Source organism: Musa acuminata, chromosome BXJ1-11 (assembly GCF_036884655.1).
Source record: "Musa acuminata AAA Group cultivar baxijiao chromosome BXJ1-11, Cavendish_Baxijiao_AAA, whole genome shotgun sequence".
Taxonomy (NCBI): domain Eukaryota; kingdom Viridiplantae; phylum Streptophyta; class Magnoliopsida; order Zingiberales; family Musaceae; genus Musa; species Musa acuminata.
This window is the reverse complement of record NC_088337.1, coordinates 25318089-25342158: the sequence shown is the minus strand read 5'-3', so window position 1 is coordinate 25342158 and position 24070 is coordinate 25318089. Positions and strand designations below refer to the sequence as shown.

General features: G+C 37.5%; 4 protein-coding genes and 2 long non-coding RNA genes across 6 annotated transcripts in view; 3 read left to right on the top strand and 3 right to left on the bottom strand.

Moving 5' to 3' along the window:
- Positions 1-2218, top strand: part of LOC135597358 (MADS-box transcription factor 51-like) — a 38099-nt gene extending 35881 nt beyond the window's left edge. The window contains exons 3-6 of the mRNA XM_065090202.1: positions 795-853; positions 931-1027; positions 1326-1367; positions 1756-2218. Coding sequence (XP_064946274.1) covers positions 795-853; positions 931-1027; positions 1326-1367; positions 1756-1911 — 354 coding nt within the window. The 3' untranslated portion in view covers positions 1912-2218. The remainder of the gene's footprint in view (positions 1-794; positions 854-930; positions 1028-1325; positions 1368-1755) is intronic.
- On the bottom strand, positions 1450-1812 carry LOC135597359 (uncharacterized). Its single transcript, XR_010481231.1, has 2 exons — positions 1674-1812; positions 1450-1590 (listed from the first exon to the last, which is right to left on the bottom strand). It is a non-coding gene; the product is annotated as an uncharacterized LOC135597359 (long non-coding RNA).
- Positions 2219-7672: 5454 nt separating the features above from the next.
- LOC103971545 (transcription factor TCP20) lies at positions 7673-9370 on the top strand. Its single transcript, XM_009385591.3, has one exon. It carries the CDS (start codon positions 7924-7926, stop codon positions 8878-8880), a length of 957 nt encoding a protein of 318 aa, XP_009383866.2. The 5' UTR covers positions 7673-7923; the 3' UTR covers positions 8881-9370.
- A 4874-nt stretch (positions 9371-14244) lies between these two features.
- Positions 14245-14646, bottom strand: LOC135596465 (auxin-responsive protein SAUR71-like). Its single transcript, XM_065088509.1, has one exon. It carries the CDS (start codon positions 14644-14646, stop codon positions 14245-14247), a length of 402 nt encoding a protein of 133 aa, XP_064944581.1.
- Positions 14647-16691: 2045 nt separating this feature from the next.
- On the top strand, positions 16692-18519 carry LOC135596624 (uncharacterized). Its single transcript, XR_010480981.1, has 3 exons — positions 16692-16843; positions 18153-18208; positions 18280-18519. It is a non-coding gene; the product is annotated as an uncharacterized LOC135596624 (long non-coding RNA).
- Positions 18520-19348: 829 nt separating this feature from the next.
- LOC103971577 (bidirectional sugar transporter N3-like) lies at positions 19349-20554 on the bottom strand. The gene is made up of 4 exons (XM_009385634.2): positions 20321-20554; positions 20072-20233; positions 19852-19971; positions 19349-19768 (listed from the first exon to the last, which is right to left on the bottom strand). The coding sequence occupies exons 1-4, from the start codon at positions 20552-20554 to the stop codon at positions 19349-19351; spliced, it is 936 nt and encodes a 311-aa protein (XP_009383909.2).
- Between the last annotated feature and the right edge of the window lie 3516 nt (positions 20555-24070).

Below are 24070 nucleotides of genomic sequence, written 5' to 3'. Positions count from 1 at the left end.
ATTTATATCCTTGACAAGATTACGGGTCAGGCTAAAGTTCAATAAGTTGTGAGAGCAAAAGTTCTATGGTGAGCTTATGTCTGGCTTAACACTCTATCTCATAGTTTTCACCTAAAACTATAAATATAATTGTAATGTCCCTTATTTGTTCTCTTCTTTTTTTCCTTTTTTCTTCTCCAGAGGTTAATCAGTTCTTTGTTATATTTTCATGTATTTTTTTGTTGCTCGATCACTTCTCAAATATGATTTATTTTCCCTGATTACAAATTAAAATGAAGCGAAAAAAAGAAGTCCAAGATTTGCTCCATATTCAAAACCATTCGAGCAACAACTTTGGCAACAGAGATGGTCTTTAATTTCTAGAACATGTTTTAAAGGAATAAATCCATTTCTTGCCGGTTCTTTCATACTATGCCTTTATGTTGGCTATATTTCATACGAAGACTCTCTAAGAAATCAAACTCAAGTTATGCAAGGTCCATCATCAAAACCCTTTCCCTGTTCCAACCGATGTAGCATCTTCCATGATTCTGGCACTAATGGACTCGTACTCTTTCTTAGGATATTTTTCCTACATCCAAACAATGATCATACATGTACTCGTAGATGTGTATCACAACAATGATCAAGCAAACATTACAATAGATGCCTTTGGACTTAACAATTGAATCGATCCTTGATTTCACTTTCTTATGCATCTTTTCTGCTGAAAGATGTTGATTACTTTATATCAAGGAAACTTGTTATATTTCTTGTTAATATTATTGAAGTAACTTGTACCATGATTTTTACAGAAACATGAAGAATTTGGTCATCCAGCGGCTGATATGAAATTACAGGAAATCGGTAAAAGGTTATAATCTGACTTTTATCATACCTAAAACAAGAGTCTCTCATAAAGCTTCCACTGATTTTTTTTTTTCTTTGCAGACTTCGCAAAACAATTTTCTCACAATTAAATGCTGATAACCTTTGTAAATTGGAGAAAGATTTGTCTGACGCACTACAATGGACAAGATCAAGAAAGGTTAAGAACTATCCAACTCTTACAACACCGGCATAACATTTGTATCCATCTGTCTCCGAATAAAAAATGTTAAATCACGTTTGCTCTAGTATAATCATGTCAACTAAAATTACAGTGCTAGCAACTACTATCATATCAAACTCAGCTGTTTCTTTGATGCATGCACACGGTTCAATCATTTGAACCTGATAGATTATTTTGGAGGCTTGCTATAACCAAAGACATCTAAATTGCTTGCTTCACATCTCCTGTGATGATTCAACCCTATTGCTAATCCATCAACTTTGTGATCTTGCAGACACAACTAACGACGGGTTCACTAAACCAGCTTCAGGAGGAGGTATGCATACATACATCTCTAGTAATACATATTTCCTGCTCAAAATTAGCATATACTAAATCACAATCCAATTGCACTACAATTTTCTATATATAAAAAATTATCCTGGTAATATTCTTGGGATGAAGTCAATAAACCTATCTGAACATTTGTAGGGACTTCCTTTCCATGGCCATATCTTTCCTTTATTTACCTTTACAAGCCTTTATCCACAGAGAGAGAACTGAGACAATAATATATGCATGATTAGTTAAAAGCAACTCGTTTCATCTAGAAAACTCATGAAAGAGCATGTAGAGAACTCACATGATAACGCCAGCTTCTCCATCTACCAACCTTCGATCCTTCCACTGTGTCGTTGATGCTGCGTCGCTCCTCTTTTTATCAGGCGGCAGGAGGAAGGGACAAAACCGGAGAGACCGAGGCGGAGGAACGGAATGACGGTGATGATGACGACGATGAAGGCGGCGGTGGCAGGGCGGCGCCCAGATGTTCGTCTCGGGGAAAGGCTCCCGCCTCCATTGGGCGGTGCAGCCCGGCGTAGACACGCAGAAGGCCGGGATTGCTGGGTGCACGCCTGGCATGACTGCAGTGGCCTGACTGCCCTAACCCTTCACCTCCCGTTACGTGGCGTAAACGTGCGATGCCTCTTACGGGGGTCATAACATTTTTTTACTTCCATGTTGTTTATTTGCTGCACCGGTGTGTAGAACGAGGACCTGCTCCGGCACGTCGCCTCTTCCCCTCCTTCACTTGTCGGAACCCCACATCTGCTGTCCTTCTGAAACAGTTCATCTCTTCGTCATGTGACTGCATATAAACCTAATATGAATGGTTCGACGATGAATCCATCCCTCTCCTCTTCTTTCGAGTTCCTCATGTGATAACATTTGGTTGAAAGATGCTTGGCTGTCTCCGGAAAGTTCGCGATGCTAAACTTGTCGGTAATATCCATACTGTGCAGATATTTTATTCAATATAAAAATATAAAATTATTTTTTTAATGAATTTATTCCGAAATTACAGATGACAGCGGCAAACACAGCACGGCGGAGGCGAAGTGGGAAAGCGTCTCGTGGCGTTCGGCTCGTGGGCGGTCACCGCCATGGGCGATGCGACAACGATGACGACAGCACGGCGAGGCCGCGAGATCGGCGCAGACACGTAGGAGAAGGTGGCGGGGGGCGGGTTTCTTCCGACGCTTTGCGGATGCAGCGTCGTCGTCCTCTCGTTGTTTCTGTTCATGCTGTAGTGACATGTGGAATTCACGTGGGAAGATGTAGGGCAGTCGACAGACTCGTGGAGCTCAGCTTCGTCCCTCCACACTCCCATAAACATCAGTTTCATTTCAGGAAAATTATAATCAAAATGTTTTGTTCAAGAAAGATTAGAGAAAATAATTTCTATGAAATTCCTATCGGTCATATTAATTTCATCTGGCTTCAGTTCAATGAGATTCAACCTTCGTTTTCGCCTCATTTCCTTTAATTATAATGCACTCTTAAATCACAATGACCTATATTTATCCAACGCGAGACAAAAAAAAAAAGTGAAGAAAAAGTTTATCCCCAAACAAACCATTAAGGTGAAAATATCATTTTAATTCCTTTTCAAAATGATGCTTTTCCTAATATGTCACTTCTGTTAGTTTCTTTATTCATAAAATAATTTAATTATTAAAAATATGGCAACAACGCCCATTGTATATATATAGTATGAGACTAAGAAATTTATTTTAAAAATATTAATTTTTTTATTCTAATTTTTAGATATTTTGAGTTTTGTCAAGATTATTAGCATTATTTTCATTTTGCAAACTCAAAAAATTTGTTATACATTTTATTTAATAAAACGAATTATAAATTTTAGATTTTTTTTTATTTTATGAATGTTTAAAGGCTAAAATATATGTTTCTTATGTTGTCTTTTGGAGTCTTACTTTTTCACATGTTTTTTTCCCCAAGATCACTTTTTTACTTTTAGCATTTTTAATATATAGTGCTCACGAATTTGTATCAAACACCTTACAACCACATATAAAGAGTATCTAGTTATATCCTTCGAACCACATACCTCCATAAAGGTATAGAATCATTCTTTTATTTGTTGTGTAAAACCCAGAAAGAGTTAAATTTCAATCAATTAAAAAATTTAAAATAAATATTTCATATAATGATTTTCATGAGTAATATATTATGATCCTACGAGAAATATATTCTTAGGTGATGAACTCATGACTCAACACGACACGTAGGATGATTTTTAATTCATCAAGGATGTTATTCGTGAGATAGGATGATTCTAATTGTCTAATCATTATATTTTTTAAAAATATATATATGTTATAAATATAATATAAAAAAATAAATAACATAAGATGCATCGACATTTAAACACAAACACATTTTAGTCTCATGCATATTGATTTATTTTTGTGCAAAATACACGTGTTGTTCTGATTGATGCATTATTGATAATGTTAATATGTTTAAAGCTTGATGCATGTATTTTATCATTGATGTGCTTCAAATTGTCATTTTGCTTCCTTGCCGTATGAAGGAGGTATGTTTCCTTATTGGGTGTTTTATTTAAATTCTCACCTCTTTCCTATCACCACAAATAACTTATCGAAGTAATTACGATTTATTTAGGGTTGGGAGTGCATCTTAGTGATCCATGTATGTATGAAAGGATTCTATATTAAGGGGTACTTGAAACTGTTAGATAACTCTCTTGATGTAATTATCTTTTTATATTCTTGTACTATGTTAATCTTTAAATATAATATTTATCATTATTCTTATTCTAATGTGGTTGGGGGTGTATCTTAGTGATTCATGTATGTTATATTGAGGGGACACTTAAAATTATCGATATTAGATAATTTCTTTTGATGTAATTATCTTTTTATATTTTTGTACCATGTTAATCTTTAAATATAATATTTATCATTATTCTGATTTTAACGTAGATAACTTTTCAATTATGTGATGTAAATAATAATAATAATAATAATAATAATAATAATAATAATAATAATAATAATAATAATAATAATAATAATAATAATAATAATAATAATAATCAGACTTGAAATAGTTTAGCTCATGACCATCTCCAGAATCGTCATGTCCTCTACTTCGGGGTTGTGACATAAATAATTCCAAAAGTCTGAAAAGATAATCTTATCGAGTTCTATGTGATATTAGAAGCATGGTGGTATCCAAGCACTTGGGAGTGATACTTCTCATGAACTCCAGCTTTATCTCCATCGTTTCTTGTCTAATCGACAACTTCATTGCATCCTTCCTTTCTTTTCATTTTGATTTCATATTTGTTAATTGCAAAACACACGTTTCTTCTGTATAGTTTAGTCTCAATGATAACACATATGATAAAGCAATCACCAATTAGTGATAAATCATTTACGAGAAACAAGTAAGTATACACATACACATGAAACAAGAACAGATGCATTGAGTCCCCAGAAACAAAACTTCACTTGTAACTCAACTCAAGAGAAATGGATGAATGTTTCAATGCCTTTCGCATGGATTCTACATCAGGATTCCATTTGAGCCTTCATAGTTGGATTTTCCATATCCATCACATAAGTTTCCCACTTACCATCTGTCTATATCATCATCATCCATAAAACTACCATGAAGAGATTGTATGTTCTTCTCTGAGATCTACACATCATGCAGTCTTTCTCGTCTTCCTCGAAGCCATCCTCCTCACCCTGTTCAGCTTGTGGACTTGATATTGATCTATGCAATGATCTGATCATTAGCATTCAGACTATAATGCAATAAATGTTTTTCATTTGTTAAATAAGTTTTAAAGGCCTGTTATAACAAGTAAATGGACTCAAAGAAATCACTATGATCCACCATAACTACGACTTATTATTATTTCATCCCAATTGAGTTGATTTGTCGTATCATTTTGAAACATCATTTCAAAATAATAAATGTGTCCTCATGATTCTAAAAGGCTGCTATTGAAGATATTATATGATTTTGAGCTTTCCTTGCTTGATTACATGAACCAAAAACTGCAGCTTCTCATAGCCCATAATAATAACCATATGACTGACTAATAGTTCAAAATTTTCCATCAACTTTTGTTCTTGTTCTGAGCAACTTGTTCTTTAGATTGGTACACTTGATTTGAGGTTGAATCCACTTGATCCTGGAGAAAAACACCAGTGCAGTCCAGTCCAACTGTGTGAACTAGGAACATAGAACATACATCTCAACACAACTCCATCAGAAAGTATCAAGATCACATTGATTAGGTCACAGAGGATGATGTCTCCAACTAGGAGACAATGTTCCTACACTGGACCAAGTCAATCCGAAAGGTCATTGGGATGATGTCTCCTGCCATTAATCTCATTTGTGGGGCTAATGACTGTCAGGAGAGAGAGTATATAAAAGAGCAGGAGAGAACTATAGTGACTCCCATAATGTCCCATGTAGTTTGGACATACAAGTAGTATATTGCTACACCACAAAATCGTAATAGCTATAATCAATCTAGCTTGAGGAAAGTTTCCTAAGGAGTACACCCAAATAAAGAAAGGTAACGAGGACAGCATGGAAACACTTGCATGTAAAAAGACATAGCTTCATAGAAAAACATGCAACAAGAGAAAAGAAAAGAAAAGAGAGGAATTCTTGTTGCTAACATGACAGATGATAATAGTAGTGACAGCTTTCATATCTGGATTTGTAGGAATAGCTAAAGGAAAAATGGTGTCTTGAGGAATAGCTATAGGAATAAATAAAAGTTAAATTACTACAAGGTTTTGTGATGGGATTTAGGTTTTCATAGCTAATAATTTATGTTAACTAGTGAAAAAACTCATGCTGCATGGTATAATTATCTTATACTCTTAAATCAATTTTTTTTTTATTGCATATCAGTGTGTTATCAACTGAACTATTTTGAATAAGAATTATAAAACAATTGAAAAGTTTGTAATCCATTAACTATTTATAGAAAGATGAAATCAATTAAAATATTACAATAAATGCTTATTAGATTTAAAAACATATAAACAAAAACTTTGGCTATGGTTTTAAAAATATTACAATAAATTCGATCAATACATCGATCACCACTGAACACACAACTAATCTCTACCATCATTGTCGAGATCAACTCTGGTGCTTAAGTATTTTTGCAAGTTGAAGGAGATTCAAAGAATATGGTTATTGCTATCTCTTTCGCGGTCACTATGATGCGAAAAGAATCGATTAATTTTTTACAAACTGAATGCGAGAGATTATTTTTCCTTTTTCTTTTGAAGTGTTCAATGATGTACCATTTTCTCTGTTTAGATCAGAAATGATGATGGTGCATAATTTAAAACATAGATCGACTCTAGGAAATGAAAGCAGTTGAAATGAACGAGAATAGATCTCGGATGAAGAGATGAAGTATGAGAACTCAATAGGAATGTTCGATGGATTTCAACAATTGCAGAATTCAATTGCCAGCATGATTTACCATATTAAGCACTATTCCTCTCAGTTTTCTGAGAGAAAAATAAAAGAAATTGGATTTATTCTGTTCTCCCCATTTCGCTTCTCTTATACGATAGACCAACTGTTTCTTGTTCTCTTTTCTGTGCCTATCTCCTTAATAATACAGCAGAAGTGTGGACGGCCTGTTCTTTCGAGTTCTTCTCTGACAATGACAATCACACAGGTGGACATGGAAGATAACTCACAGGAATAAAATAGGAATAAAATCACTTTCAAAGTGCTCAGGGAAGAGAATATGTGAGGATTAGATGTCATTTTCTTGGAGTTGGCTTTCGGTGTTAGGAAAGGAGCCCAGCGCTGATCATGGGAGAAAACTTTGAGGGAAGTGTTGTCATATGGTAGGCATCCACCTACAGTAAAGTACTCTTAAGCTCCCATCATTTCCATTGCCAAACACGGAGAAGATTAGCAATTTACAGAGAAAGTGTTCTTGAAATCCTAATATGATTTAAATTGTTTGAACAACAATGTTCTTTAGAAGACGAGGAATTTAAGTATAAAAAAATCTTTCTCTCTAATAAATATAGAGAGATAAAGGGAAAATTATTAAAATTAAAATTTATTTGAGAAGATGTAAACTTATAATTTAATCTCGGGGAGTAATGTTTGACTTTTTTTGTTTTATCGGAGAAAAAGAGTTGGCAGGAAACGATGGACTGTGTTAGAATCCAAAGCTGACCATAAATCTTGCAGATTATTTATGATGGGTGCTGATCGTTCATGCCTTGCCCACTCCTCTTCTCCCACCCTTTTTCCCCCCCTCAGCCAAAGTGATACTGTTGACTGTTAAAAGAAAGCTCAAGATGAGACAGTAAACTGTAAAAGTGGGAATCTTTTTGGTCTCAGCCCTGTGCATGTTCTTCGTTCTCTTTGGACCCTTCAACTCCAATCTGATTCCCTGTGACCAAACATGGTAGCATAGTCTTCCCACCTTCCTCCTCACCTTCATCCCTTCCGTCAACTCCCCGGAATCCCAGAGTTCCTCCGTCTCCTTCTGCCTCATGGATCTTAGAGACTCATCTCCCAAGTTCCACCAGGCGCTGGGCCTCCCGCACCCGCACAAAAGTGAACCCACCACAGCCTCTGCCGCACCGGAAAGCAGAGACCTTGCGCCTTCCACAGGGTCACAGGCGGTGGCGGCGGAGAAAGATGAGCCAAGGAAGCAGCTTGCGCCCAAGAGGAGCTCCAACAAGGACAGGCACACCAAAGTTGAAGGCAGAGGGAGGAGGATCCGGATGCCCGCGCTCTGCGCCGCCAGGATCTTTCAGCTCACCAGAGAATTAGGCCACAAGTCCGATGGGGAGACCATCCAGTGGCTCCTTCAGCAGGCGGAGCCCTCGATCATCGCCGCCACCGGCACCGGCACCATCCCCGCCTCAGCCCTTGCCTCCGCCGCCGCAGCTGGCTCCCTGTCCCGCCCCGGCGCCACCGTCTCCGCCGGTCTCCATCCCAAGCTCGACGAGCTGAGTCAGGGGGCGGGGCCCGCTGTGCGGCCTAATTGGGCCATGCTGGGGGCTGCGAACTTTGGCCGGCCCCTCCCGGGCTTTCTGCTGCCGCCTGGCGTGCTTGATTCCGGATTCCTGCACTCTGGGTCGGCAGCCGCATCGAGCTCGAGTCTTGCAACTGCAGGCGGTGTCGATGGGTCGATGGGCAGCTTCATGCAGAGAATGGGGATGCACGGGCTGGACTTGCCCGGTGCCAACATGGGTCCGATGAGCTTCGCATCGATGCTGGCCGCACATGGGCAGCAGCTGCCGGGGCTGGAGCTTGGGCTCTCACAGGATGGGCATGTTGGAGTGCTGAATCCACAAACGTTGAACCAATTTTATCCGCAGATTGGGTATGGCAGGGCTGCAGCAGGTTCTGGTGGGAGTGGACAGTTGCATGACCAGGAGCAGCAGCAGCAACAACAAGAACGAGTCTTCTCAGCAGAGGATGATTCAGATGAGTCGGAGTAGTGTCGGAGAACTCTCAAATGAAAATTTGGAGGATAGCTAGATGGAATTTACCATCTTCAGCTGGAGAGAATAGCAAAGCTTGTTTCCATTACGTCGTTTGGTTTGTTTCTTTGGTGTGTGATTCCGATTTGTAACATGAAGAGAGTTGCCAAGAGGATTCAAGTCATTGAGGAACTTGATGATGGGTGGTTGGTTCTGCCTGCTCCCTTCTCTGCAACCTCCATTGTGGTTTCCCAATTCTGGTATTCCTCCCTCTCTTTTTTTCATTCGAGCGAGTTACATGATCAGAATGGGACAGGAACAATGTGGCAATGGATGTGGAGCATGGAGTCCTATCTTTGCAGAGGTGGATATGCTGCGATGAAACTTCATGTCATTTTTATGTTGAGGTGTGTTATTAAGATTTTAGCTGTATCTGATGATTTATCCTTTTAGGAACCTGATTTGTGATTGCCTTGTTCTATAAGAAATAAATATCAACATTATTACATTTATTTGTGTACCACTGTTGGCATGCTGAGTAATTTTCGGTTGTCTAGTGACACTGCTAAATAGTCTATACACAATGTGTGAATCAGGTATAAGACTGATGCTAGAAATGCACATGACATTCTGCTCAAACATGAAATTTTGGTAGTTAATGAATGAACCTCAATATTTTGGCTTGTGGATTTCGGATCAGTCATTCAGAATCCTGATTCCATTACAGAGAATTATGCTATAACACCTCTGTCCTTATTTAATTGTTCTGCTTCCTTGATCTCAAATTGATAATAATCTGAGAGTTAATTTTGCCAAAAAATCTGGTAATTTTTTTTTATATGATTGGCTAGGGAGTAATATGAACTTCATGTCAAAAACCAGAGAAAAGTGTAGTTAAATGTAGGCCAATAAATCAGTCCATTTACATTCATCATCTTTTGTGACATGTTTGAAAACATGCGATATTTCCTACTGAATTATAAATTTTATGTCCAATTCCTATGATGTTTCAGTATATCCTCTAAAAGGAGTAAAATGCAAGAGAGGAAACAAACAGGGACTTTGTCGACATGATTTCGGAAAGTTTAACCTTTTCGTTGCTCGACTTTTACATCCATATGAAGGTGTAAAATGAGAGACATTTTGCATCTAGCCGATTAATGACATGAAGTACAGTTCCCTTTTCTTTTTTACCTTTTACCTGTCCCAAGACTTCTTTGTTTTGAGTTCACATGTTATATTAGCAATCTTATGACTTATTGGATATCAAGTGGTCTTCAGAGATCATTCTTTATTTGTGTTATTTCCAATTGTTAATTTCAATATTGGGCCACGTCTTGGCTGAATAATACAGATATGAACACTAGGATTGTGATTAAGTTATGAGATACTAGTGGAACCAAATCTGTCATTGTGTTATGTTATCTTTGGCCAGTACACAATTCAAAATGTAATATTTCAGTCTTAGAATACTGTACATGTATTATACCAAATTGTTTCCTACAACTTAGGCATGAAATGCTTACTCAACCTTTCCAAGTATCTTATGAACTACTACTAGATCTATGTACAGATCTACCACTTGTACATGAAGGGGTAGTCTGGTTAAGGAACATAGTGCCTTCACATTCTACTTGGCATACATCAATGATTGTACATTACCTTGAGGCACAGCGAGAACCCTATCCATTTAGATACAAGGGGACAAAAAAGAACAACCATTATAATCTATGCTCATTATAGGAAGGATCATTCTCCATGGTTTAATCTATACTCAGCTTTAACAGTTTCTGCCATAATCAAAAATTGCTTTGACATCTGTTCTTTTATTATTTCTGTGAATACTGGAGGTGCTAAGGTCAATTTGGTCTTAGAAATAGAAACACTTTCCTGGATTAACTACTTCATGCTGATTAATAATATTCCAATCCTTCACTTTTGTTGGTTCCTTCTATTATAATGATGGTGTCTGGACATGTTTGTGGTTTGATTTCTGATTGTTCTTTTTATCTTTTTAATTGCCTTTAGGTCTGGATTTTGTATCTTTAGCCTGTTTGGTTTTCAACAGATTAATATGGATGGACAACATTCCATTCTCCTTTATTAGAACTTATCTAGAGTAGAAAACTGAAGAATAGAGAGAGAGGATAATTTTTAGGATCAAGCTGGTTGTCAGTTAGGCATGAAATTGGCCTTAGCCCTACAAAGACTATTAACACTAACCATTCCAAAATGTCCAGATGTAATTAAATTTTCAAAACTTTTCTTGTTAGAGATATATTTTTTTCACAAAAAAAATACACCCCATACATGAGGTTCCCACCAATACATCTAGGGTGGTCAGGATAGCTCTTCTGGGACCTGAGCCATGGCACACTAGTGGCAAAGGAGCAAACTTATCATGGTGTCAAGGCTTGCTGGCAAAGTGTTGGTCACATACATTACCCAATGGCTGATCTGTCTAGGCACCAGTTAATTCAAGCTCAGCCAGATCAAGTTAATTTGGCCATTGCCTCACTAGTTTGGCTGGTCATGTTTTACTATGAAAGTTTGTTATAGCCTATTGACATTATGATATTGCAACAGCTGCAAAGTTCTACAAGCTTGTGGCACTGCATTTGGTGGGTAATTAGATAGCTGGCATCCTAGATTTGGCAGTACACTACAAGACCTGAACAAAGTAAGCTGTGATCAAGCATAAGCCGTTTAATCAGGGCAATAAAAATTAGGTTGTTTAGATGGAACAAGTCCTCTCTTACCCTCGCTCCAAGAAAGGAAAAGAAAGAAGAAAAAACAGTCATCTAGGTAGAACATTCATGTGATTTTTCCAAGACAATGGCCAAGCTGAGTGAGACACCATGAAACATCAGATCCTTGAGAATGTTTCGAATATATAAGAAATCCTAGCATTGGGAAAGAAATGTATGAGCTTGTAAACTTAATTTCTGAAAACCTTCAATTGAAGAAAACTAAAATTAACGAGCATGTTCGAGACAATTGAATTGCGATCACTCAGGAAAATGAATGCAAGTAACCTTGGAAACCAGTTTGTACTGAGTTGTGACAACAGAATTTCCTACTAACACAATTCTTGATCCAGATTAGGCCAGCAATTAGGTAAAAGTTTTGGAGTATGTACTCCAAGTGCTGTTTGAGATTATGGTTCTTTTTTTTCTTCGAATTGTCCTATACCATGCTGTTTTTGCCTATAATTTCACTTGCAGAATAACTAAAAACTTATGTTCTTTTTTTTTCATTTCTTTTAACCTTATGAAGATCCTCTTATGTTCAGGTTGGTTGTGTTTGGGTGTTGTATGTATATTACAGGACATTCTGCTAAAAGTTTGGTTCGGTGATCTTGAAGCCAAAACATTTTTACAAGAATGATTAGCAATGACCCATTTGTATATATCTCTTTTAAAGGGAGAACACTAGAATGATGGTGAATGAACACGTCCTGGAAACTTAATAATAGATAATTAGCTTTGAATTGACAAGTTTAAAAGGTCTATAGTACGAGTTGGAGCCTTGAGGCATATCAGGTGTTTCTCAAGTCTTACACTACATATTTTCGACCTTGAAAGGCTTTGATTTATCAGTGTTTAAGTTGATTATGAAATCATGTTCAGCTTGCTCTTGCTACTTCATTGTTCGACAGTTTACTGTAAACCTTCATCAGTGTTTTTTGATTATCATAAACATTTTTGGAGCCAAGCTATGATTGAACAATTGTGTCTCTTCTTTCCAAATTTCTGAGAAACAAGAATGCCATTATTGCAAGTGTTCTGCATTTCTTAATTAAGGGAATTCTTACTTCTTTTTTCATACATGTTTGTTGTGTTTATCAATAATATTAATTTTGAGCCAGCATCAGAAAGAACAGTTTTTTTATTTTCTTTTAATTTTAATGCAACTCTCAAGTCTATTGAGTAACCTCTCCCTCTTATTAATGTGATTGATACTTCTGTCAGAATTTAGAAGTATGTACAATTAGAAAGTGGCCTTTCATGTGAGATTGTGCATTGCCCACAGCATCTAGGATTCTCAACTATTTATTTGTTCAATAAATGTGATGAATGCAGTAATATGTTTGAAAGCCAAACTTAAGATTGTGACAACTCTTGCTGACCCTTCATCACAGAGAATGAGTCTGCATACTTTGGTCAGGTAGTGCAAAACCTGGTTCTGATTATGGAGATATGTATTACATGTTATGGAGACATGTATCACATGTCCAGATAATGATTAAGCATTTATTATGGATGAAACTATAAGAAAACTGACACAAGTATTGTATGAACAGAAATATTAGGGTGTAGCTGATTCAGGGAAAGTAAAGTCCAATATATCACCAACATGTGTGTTTCAGTACATCTATTTTACTTGTAAATATCTAGTAACATAGTTGGTAAGAAACAGCTTGAGAGTTGCAACCTCTAACTATCATGAAAGACTAATTTCCTGCTTCCACAATGACAGAAGCACAGTTCATCTGATGATACATATAGACAAAAGCAGGATTCAAATTTGGGAGTACATAACATGTTGAGTTCATGCTATCTTTTGTCTTATCAATTCGAAATCTTTTCATCCTATTAGCAATCAATCAACATTTTTCTTATTACTACTCGATATGTCTTGTGAAATGCACTATTGGATGTTTGTTGTCAAGTCTTACTACCAACATATCATACTATAAATTTTCTATTTGGCAAATGCATGAATGGATTGTAGTTATAAATCCTTTGCTTCTTTACATCTTTTCTTTTACTATTGATGAACTCTAAATCTTGAGTTTAGCTTTATCTATTGATCTTGATGGACTTCAGTATTTATTCCTCTGATTTGATTGCAATCTCATCCGTGTCCCCCAAAGTTCTCTATGAGATACTACACAGGCTTTGTTGGAGCATCTAATACTACAATGAACAGTGGAGATTCCCCCAAGGACAAACCAACAAAGCTGTGATATTTCTAGCTATTGTTCCAATCCATTAACCCTTCCTGTCTCCAAGTGCTGCTGCTGCTCCAGTTACTGCCAACCAAAAAAAGCTTGGGAATTCCCCTTTTTTTGTTTGTCTTCTTCTTACATCATAATAATCTCTTTCAAATTTGATTTCACCAAGTTCTTAGAAGCACAGCACTTGCAGTAAGTTCAAAGGAAGAAGTCTGCAGTAGGCACAGATGGCTATGCTTGCAAGCTACATCACTCTACAAGTAGAAGTGATCAAGCAGACAAGAATCCTTGTGTGTAGAAGAAGACCGAGTTGTAACTCAAGAACTCGTAACACAGTTATTATACTTTGGAAAGAGATTGACATGCAGATCGAAGTCTGCGTGTCCTCAGACATGAACAAGGAAGCAAAGAGCACGTAGCATGTTTCATCGGTTGACCGACCTCAAAGAACGATATCCGCCATGTCCTCCTCCTCCTCCTCCTCCTCTGCCGAAGATGCACCAAGACGACTCCACCGCCTCCTGTTCCATCTCCCACAAGACCTCATGGAAGACCTCTACATGGCATGGGAGCTCGAGAGGGCCGGAGTTGGAGTAGCCGAACTCCATCTCCGCCTCCTCCAGCAGCACCCTGAAGCGAGGGTGGTTCACGCACTCGGTTCGGATCACGAACCGCTCCCTGTCTGGCCCGACGTACACCGCGAAGCACCCCTCCGGCGGCGCTTCCTGCCTTCCTCCTCTGCGCTGGCCGGCCATCGACCGGCACCGTTCCAAGGTCTTCAGTATCAGCCCCTTCGCCCTCTTCTCTTTGCCATCTCCTCCAACCATTTCCATGCAAAGAAAGCTTCACAAGAAGGATCAACTCCTCCGACTATTACTCTGTTGTTGTTATGATCACTCGGAGTGAGGGGGAAAGAACCAACTCTTGGAAGCTTATGCTATTAACCTCTGTCGTAAACTTGATGAAACATCATCATGGCTCTTGGGAGGCTCAGATTACTCATGACTTAGCTGATGCAGAATGTGTCGAGATGATGCAGAAGAAGAAGCAAATCTGCTCATGAGTGAGGATTTGTTTAGCTGGAAGTCATGGTGAGAGACGAAGATGCTGAGCAAGAGATGTCAGTGGCAATATATGGAGTGGGAGATGTTGGCTGTGCTGTCGATCACAATGTTTGGGGAGAGGTGCGGGCAATGGAAGAAGAGACTTTTACGCCCACCGAGATCGATGGTCAACCCCGGTGAGCCAATAGCACTTGGGGGCGTCCTAATCTTTGAGCTCTTTGTCAACTCCAGCGAGTCCTTCTCCATCGGTTCCTATGTGTTTGACGAAATGACCGATCTGTAACGAGCCGACAACAGTCTTGCCATGCCTGGAGCAACATATATGGTAGAGGAATGATGCAAAGTGGCCGTCACATGCTCCTCCTACTTCGGCTTTGTGCCGACGAGACCACGACGGAGGAGCCTCAATGAAGAAGTCAACTCTTCCTGGCTCTACAACGCGTTCCATGTTGCAGAGACTATCCACAGTCGAGTCCATAAAGTGACTTCATGGTGCTCGATGAAATGCTTCTGTGGAAGTTGTCGCCATCATAGAAAGTATACCGAGCGAGCCACCGGACACTTTCCATCATTCCAAGTGAAGACATGCAGCTGCTGTATACTGATTGCTAGTGCTGGATTATGACGTTTCAGCCTACTTGACCTGTAAATGGCGATCGAGCAGTGGTGAAAGATGTTGTTGAGATTGCCGTATCTTCAAAGCTATGTACAGGCATTGCACTTGGACAAGAGAGGTCAAAATGATCCATGGAAAAAGGTTGTTGGCGCACATAATTGGGGAGGTAGACGACGACAGCTGCTGCATGGGTTGAGTGTTATACACGAGTCATTTAGGTCCAAAGATTCAATCGTGATCATCCTGAGCTTAATTTACGTCAATTGGGTTCAATCAATTTTGCAAATTGATCATGCAAAAGGTCAGCTGATGCAATTGATTATTTTCGTGTTTGATTAAGATTCTAGATATTAAAATATGATGCAACTGATTTCAATTACGTCAATTGGGAACTCAAAATTAGGACATCAATCCAGAACTGGTGCATTTGATATTGGTTAAACTATAATATTGATTATTAAGAAATAATGAAGGGTATATGATCCAATTATAATTGTCGGGTCATATCAACATAATCTAGAGTCGATAAAAAAAAAAATCAAACACAAATTTCTGGTTATCCCTCTAACCCTATTTTTATTTTTTATTAAAATAATTATGAAGAAATTAGTTAGACTTATTTTAGTTAAACATTTATTTTTTTAATTCTGGTTAAAAAAAGTCTTTTTTATTGATGATTATAAAAAACGCTTTAAATCCCGCTATTAATGTGTTCTTCCTACTGCTCTTACTCATATTGTACATATTTTTTACGAAAAAAAATTATAATTTATTTCAAACTTTTGACCAAAAAATATTTACTCATTGTTTCTTTATGCTATTACACTCATTATACATTCAAATTTTAAAGTTTAAAATAATATATATATATATATATATATATATATATTATTTTCAATTGAAAAATAAAAAAATAACGGTTTAAATCGAAATCAAATTAAAACTTTTCGGTTCGTTTTTGTTGGCTGCTTTTAGGAAACCGGAATAGTCAGTTTCGGAAGGGTCAGCGTTAATTACATAGACACTAGACGGTTAGCGTATTGGACATCTGGTTAAGTTTGGAGGGCAAATCAGTAATATCAAATGGCAGAGGCGGGTGCGTTCCACGTGAAAAGGGGCAAACCCGTCAACCCATTCGGCCTGGTACGGATCTAAAGCCGCTAACCCGCTACCCCCCACTTAATCTCGTCCCTCTCAATGGCGCAGCCGGGCGCCCTCTTAGACCCTAATTCGTAATCCCCGTCGCCCCAGTCGGTGACCGCCATCGGTGGATCCGATGGTCTGCGACACCGGAGCCAACGCCGACTTCGGATCCCTCTCTTCTTCCGGGTGGGAATTTAGATGGTGAGTTCTCCATTCCGTCTCTTGTCCTACTTGCTGTTGATATAACTAGTTTCTTTCCGGCGATAACGTGGAACGTGTGGCATCTTTTACCCGATTTAAATGACGGATTTGCCCGCTGTCCTACATGTATAATATCATTTCTGGGGGTTTTCCACCGAAAAGTTGCAACCTTTACTGTTTCACGGAGACTCCAGTGGTTTCGAGATAGAATCTCTGCGATTTTTTAGCCAAACAAGGGTTTTGATTTATGAATGGAGTTGCTTTTATATTTTAGCTTCTAGAGACTGGATGGCGTTCGTTTTCCATTGAATGGTCCTAAATTGGCATCTATGCGTGAAACATGAACATTATGAGGAATCCCATTTTGATTATAAGCGAGTATGATTAAGAAATTATTGTTGAAGTAGATTCTGGATGACTTCACTGATTATTATGCAGTTATAACCTTCCTTTGGGAAGAACCAAGAAGAAATATGGACTTACCTTGTCTAATTGCCCAATATTTTTTTCTAATTGGATAGAAAACTTCAGAAATTTTATAACACAAATTTTACGTGACAAATAGAAAGGTTGTAGCATTAATAATTCCCTAGTAAGAACAAAACTCTTGTTTTTATGGATTGAAATAAATATTGTGGATGCTGGTAAAACATTACATGTGCAGCAGCTCTATCTTGTTCAAAGCAGGAATTTCATGAATAAGATAGTAGCATTTGGTGGATGTATGCTTATTGGCTCTTTCTTCTGCCTTCCTTCAATGGTTGCATCAATTACATGATTGCATACCAGGCCCGGTTATTTGTTTTGTTTTTGTCCCACACATGAATGTTTCCATTTAGTGAAGTGGCTGTAGAAAACTTCTCAGCCTTTTTGTTAGCCCACTATTTGGGAATATTCATTTCTGGTTTTGCTTACATTCAAGCTTTGCCTTCTATTTATTATAGATTTTAATGTATATTTCTACATGTGATTTTCATTCTTATTGTAAATGGTTCTACATTTTTCAGTTACTAGCATTTTGGTCAGTACTGACTTTGAAGTTGATTATGGATCGAAGGAACATGTGAACATTATATATGCTATAAGGAGGTTCATAAAAGCTAGCTCTTGTTAATTTCCTTGTCATCCATTATATACCTAGATATAGAAGATGACTATCTCTCTCTCTCTCTCTCTCTCTCTCTCTCTCTCTCTCTCTCTCTCTCTCTCTCTCTCTATACATATATAAATATATATGTATAGAGAGATGAAGACTGAGACCAGTATGCTGATAAATTTGTGAATTTGTCTCTTTTGCTTTTACTTGCAGCTGCAGCCTGACAAGGTTAAGAGGCAGATGTCCATTTTGGATGGAAAACTTCTAGTGTAAGTTTTGTGTCTATTTTGGCTGAATGTCTCTTTTTCGAGACTTATTATTCTTTTGCCTGTTAACACAGGCACTTTGAAGCAGTGGAGACAAGGTTTCTGCGTGCATCATTTAGTGCATTTGTGGATCTTATTATTCTAACGACACCCATCATCGAAGAATACAGCAAAACAACATTCCTACGACAATGTCATGGCCATAAACAGCATTTTGCTGGTGAAAGTGAGCAGAATATGTCGACTGCTCTATGTATAAGATAACTAATTAATGTTGGTTTCCTCGTTAGATGAAAGAGATATTAATTTATTGAGCATAATTCTTTTAAAAATACTTGAACTCGAGTTAACGGTAATACACATCTAATTCTTTAAGGGGGTGAATTTTCGAGAAGAGTTTCTCTTTTTTTGGTTTTTTCTGAGAGATATTTTTTTTTCATATGTGTCACTTCTTTGCCATAATCATCCATGAAGTGTAATTCTTCTTTCTCATACACCTTATGCATCAGTCGAATCAGTCCAGTTCTTAGATTATAATGTTTTTGAATGGATTTATGTTTCTTAAAATGTTATAAGTTTATTAAAAAATATTATAAATGACAAAAGTTTTTAAATTAATGAAATATGAATCTTATTCTAGCATATGAGTTGATTTACTTTTAAGTTCTGAAGCCACTTGTTGTTTTGGATTAAACTATATATTTGATGGAGGTCTAAAAAAATATAATAAATTTATTTACGTTATAATATCATAAATTTTATACGTGAAGGAGTGGAGTGATAATTGATTCATCTTAAGGATGGATTTGTCACTTCAATGAGTGATAATTAACTAAAAAGTAAATTTTGTAGGATTAGAAATAAAGAGATTTTGTTAAACCAATCGGATTAAATATTTTATTTTTCTAAATATTTTTAAATATAAAGATCTTAATATAAATATAGGGAAAAGCTAAATGGAATTATGGAATTCGCACTTCATATAAATCGATATAAACCTCCTATGATAGGAACTAAAGGCGAGGAATGGGAACGGCTTCGTTGCGAGATCATGGCTCACAATGAACTACTCTCACGCCCCTTCTCAGCTCACATGGTATATCTGTCCATGGTATATCTGTCCTTCGCCTGCTTCTCCTCCTCTTAAGCTACTACTGATATCAGCTCACGGATGTTGATGATGTGCTCCACCACTATCCTTGGCTTCTTCACACCCATGTCGTTCTCCTCCTTCGCCTTCTTCTTCCTGTCGTCGTGGTTGTCCAACTCTGGAGTTGAAATTAGGGGCGGCTCCGCCACGTCGATCTTCTTCTTCTTCTCGCGATCATTCTCGCCGGCGATAGCCTGAGGCTCTAAATCCAGGGTCGGGTCCAGTTCCACCATCCTGACCACGTGCTCCGCAATCCTGACGATGTGCTGTCGCACCGAAGCTGGGCTCGGCGTCGGCAGCGCCACTTTGACTTCGTGCTCGGCCGCGTCCACCACAGCACCGCTCTTCTTCCTATATATCGCGTAGAGCACCATTTGTCCGACTCCAATCACGAACCCTGGAACGTTAGGGAGCTGCATGCATGTGTTCGCCATGAAAACAGGAACGTAAGAACAGAAGACCGACTTCCGCATGCGTCGTGTTTGCGATGGTTTACCTCAACGTATACGTCGTCGGTAAACAGGCCGTAGCCAAACCATGCAATCGCGCTCAGCATGTGGAACAGCGGTATGTTGAATGGCATACACTCCACACTCCTTGTGCGGATAACACGCATCTGAACATTTGAATTCGCACAATGGGACATGAGCGCGCGCGCGATACAGAGAGAGAGAGAGAGAGAGAGAGAGAGAGAGAGATTGTAGTACTGTTGTTACCATGATGCCCAATGGAGCGGCATAGACGCTAAGCGAGAAGGCGACACAGATCCATCCAAGTACCGTCACACGTTTAGTACCAGTAATCAATGGTTGAGTGAGGAGAAGGATCGCAGCAAAAGCCACCACGTTCACCAGGACGAAGACTCGGATGGTGAAGATCTGCGACTCAAGATCCCGCAAGACATGCATTTTTAGCACATGTTATCGTAGATATATGCACCGAGGATGCAAATAGTAGTCACAAACCCTAGCCTTCTTCGTGGCGTAGATGAGGTACATGGTGATGTAGGCGGCCTCGATGAGGCATTCGAATGCGTTGTTGGTGATGAGGGGGACCGAGTGAGTTTTGACGAGAGCATAATAGATCCACAAACTGCAGCTGAATAAAGAGAAAACATATGGCATCGATTGGAATTCTCCTGTTGATTTGTTCCGATAAATCCGGTAGAACGTGAGACTGTGACGATCGACGAGAGACATGAGTCCAGCAGGGAATCAAGGATGAATCAGACCGACTTGGGAGCTTCTAATACTTACATTGGGGAAAGAAAAACCATCAATGAGACGATGTTGCCTGCAAATTATTATGGTCAAGTAGCAATCAGTGACGGAGTTGACAGGTTTGATCCAAGAACTTGGTGGTCACCTAAGATGCCGAAGGCGAAAGGTAGAATTCGATGCAACAACAAGCTTTCCATCTTCCTTGTCAACCGAGCAGTGCGTAAGAGCAGCTGTAGAGAGCTGAAGCAAGAGCACAGGGCTTCTTCCTAGTCCTTCTCGGTTCCTTTGATGTCTCCTTTGGCATGAGAAAATGTTTTAAAGGCGAGTTCGCAAGGAGTTAATAGGTGCTGTTTGATTCATACTAGCGAGAAGGCATTTGTTATTGGAGTCTAGAAATAGCAGTAATGTCACTAACTTTGCAACACATATGGAATTAAGCATGTTGTTAGGATGTAGGGGTTCATTATCAAGCAATCAAATTTACCGTAGTTGGTTATAAACATCTAATGGTGCATCGACCTCATGTTTGTGAACGGTTTCAATTTGTTGTGGGATAGATGCTAACTTTGAAGTACATTTTGAGAAGATGGTTCGAATATTATGTTCAATAGTTAGGGAAATGTTGTATTAGAAGTAACTTTATTTGATGAGTTAAGGATGTGAATGAAGCTTTACTTTGTCAAAAAGGAAAAGATTAAATGTGGAATATATTAGTTAGCTTGGTTGATAAAGACCTTAATAATATTACATGAATTAGAATTACCTGACCAACACAGTAGTCTCTCTCATCCACTTGTTATGTTGGATAAACTCTCTTTTGTATCAATGAATATTTATTTTAGATTATATTATGTTACGAGTTGTTTAATCTAGATAAAAGTCTATGTTTATAATATTTGATTTATATTATTATTTTTATGATATTCTATACGAATACAGTTTTATTCTAATTTGTTTTAGATTATTTAATTTTTTTTATTAATTTTAGTATTATAAATTTTTATTAATTTAAAATTATTGTATATATTTTAATTATATATTTTAATTGAACATGCGATTCGACCAATTGATTCGGTGATTATGTCACTCATGCTTTATGATTAGTGTTGGATTGTCAACAAGTATAAAAGATGTAATAAGGTATAAAATATATTTTTCTTATGAAAAGAATTGGATGTTGTAAGATGAAGCCACGGAATCAACCAAAGATGATATGATTATGCCCAAAGGAGATGTTAATTAGACCAAGTAAGCCAACTAGTATTAGTAACGCAAGAATAGACCTAAAAGGACTTAATTAGATCCTAAAATGCAAATAGTAGGGACACCACATGCCAGCCTGTTTGTTGTTCTTGCTGTTATAGATACTATTACCTTAACCCATTTATGCCTATTAGAACAATAGTCACTATCTCAATCTCGAAATAAAGGAATCTCGAAATAAAGGAATCACTAATGGATAGATCTCAACTAAACAGGTCACTAAGATGTAATTTACAAGCAAACAACCAGATTTGAAAGTTGTACGAGAGTTAAAATAAGTGTTAGATTTTGTGCCTTTATAATATTACTAATTGGATTGTGATGATATATATTGGTCAATAGAACTTAAAAGTAGGATTTTTTATGGGATAACTTTAATGAGAGAACTTACATAATAATTTATCTTAGATCCTCTGCTCTCGCATATAAATACACAGGATCTCTAAGGACCGAATAAGAAGAATAGCATAGATTAAAGTATCACTCTCAACTCTTCTCCCTAACCATCAATCTAAGTGGTCCTGTGAAAGGATAAGAAGAGAGGATAAGAAGAGAGAAGAAGGATCTAGTTCTCTTTACGGATTCATAGTGATTTTGGATCTAAAAATAATATATTTGTAGATCAAACAAAGATCTCTTTTCAGATGACAACAAAAGATATGCATCGTTAAACTAGATCTAATTATTTGATTTCAATCTTGGCATAAAAGATTATTTTCATATTTAATATAACATATTACATATTTTTATGCTTACAATCGGTATCAAAGCCTAGGTTCTTGAGATAAAATATATTAGATATATTATTTTTGTTTACAAAGCTTGAATCATCCCTATTCTCCAATGGTCGCTGTCGACCTTACTGCGTACAACCAGCGAATCTGCTGGTGGTAGAGGCTACACTAGGCAACATGCCGCAGCATAGCAAGTGGCAATCATAAGCGGGCATCACAATGCCCATGCGGCGGCCGCATGCGGGCAGACCCCGTGTCTATGCAACGACTGCACGAAGGCAAACAGGACCGGTGGCGGCCGTGCATGGGTAGGCCATGCCCAAGCAGCGGCCACGTGCAAGCAGGAGTCATGCACAAGTGGTGGCCGCCGGGCAGCCGCGCACAGACGGTGGTCGTGCACAGGTAAGCCGTCCCCGAGCAACGACCGTGCGTAAGCAGGAGACGTGCACAAGTAATAGCCGTGCGCGAGTAGGCCGCACCTAAGCGACGACCACGCACGGGCGACAAAGGTAGTAGGATTTTTTTTATATATTTACGGTTTTGCTTTCGAGGCTAGGTTTTATCAAATTACAATTCTGCCCTTTACAAATTTCATAACCGATATATATGTCCTATCAACATATTTACAATTTTACCGTTATGAAATTGAGAATTCTAATTTATATGCTCAATTATAAAATTGATAAATATGGTTGATTATAATTATGATTGAATTTAATCATGATTATATTTTGATTATTTGATTGGATTTAATTTTGATTAAAAAAACTATAAATTATGATTTACTTTTATATTTTTCTCATATGAATTATTGATTATATTTTTACATGTGATAAATAAAATTTAATTATTATTCTTGGATATTCATTTGGTTATTCATATATATATATATTTAAAAATATGAAATAATGTTCATATTTCAGATGAATGCATGATTTATATGTTATCATGATTATCATATGAGTTTTTTCTTTTACTGATTAATATTCAATAATTATTATGATTGTTATTCTATTATTGAAATGTTTAGTATAAATTAAATTGAAAAATTTTGATGAATATTATTTGTAACTCGTCCCTCTAAGTTTTATCTGACTTATAGCTGCTAAAGTGGCATAGGATAATAGGCTTTTATAATATGAATTATAATAAAAGTTTTATTATTTATAGGATATTTTAAATTATTGTATTGGTTTTATAGCTATCAAAGTGACCTAAACCAATAACTTATAAAATAACATTAAGGAATCAGTCCTAAATAACATCAAGGAAATAATATTCACAATGACACACATAATTAAGAGATTTAGATAATCTCAAAGGAGAATCTACTTCAAATAATTATGTGATGCGGTAGGATGATACTGTTTTGGATATCATTGCAGTTTATGGTTGTATATCCAAAGGTAACAATACTATTCCACAAGGATGGTATTAGTCATCCATAGATGATCTAAGTGAATACTAGATATGTCAATATTTCACCCAAAGGTGTAAT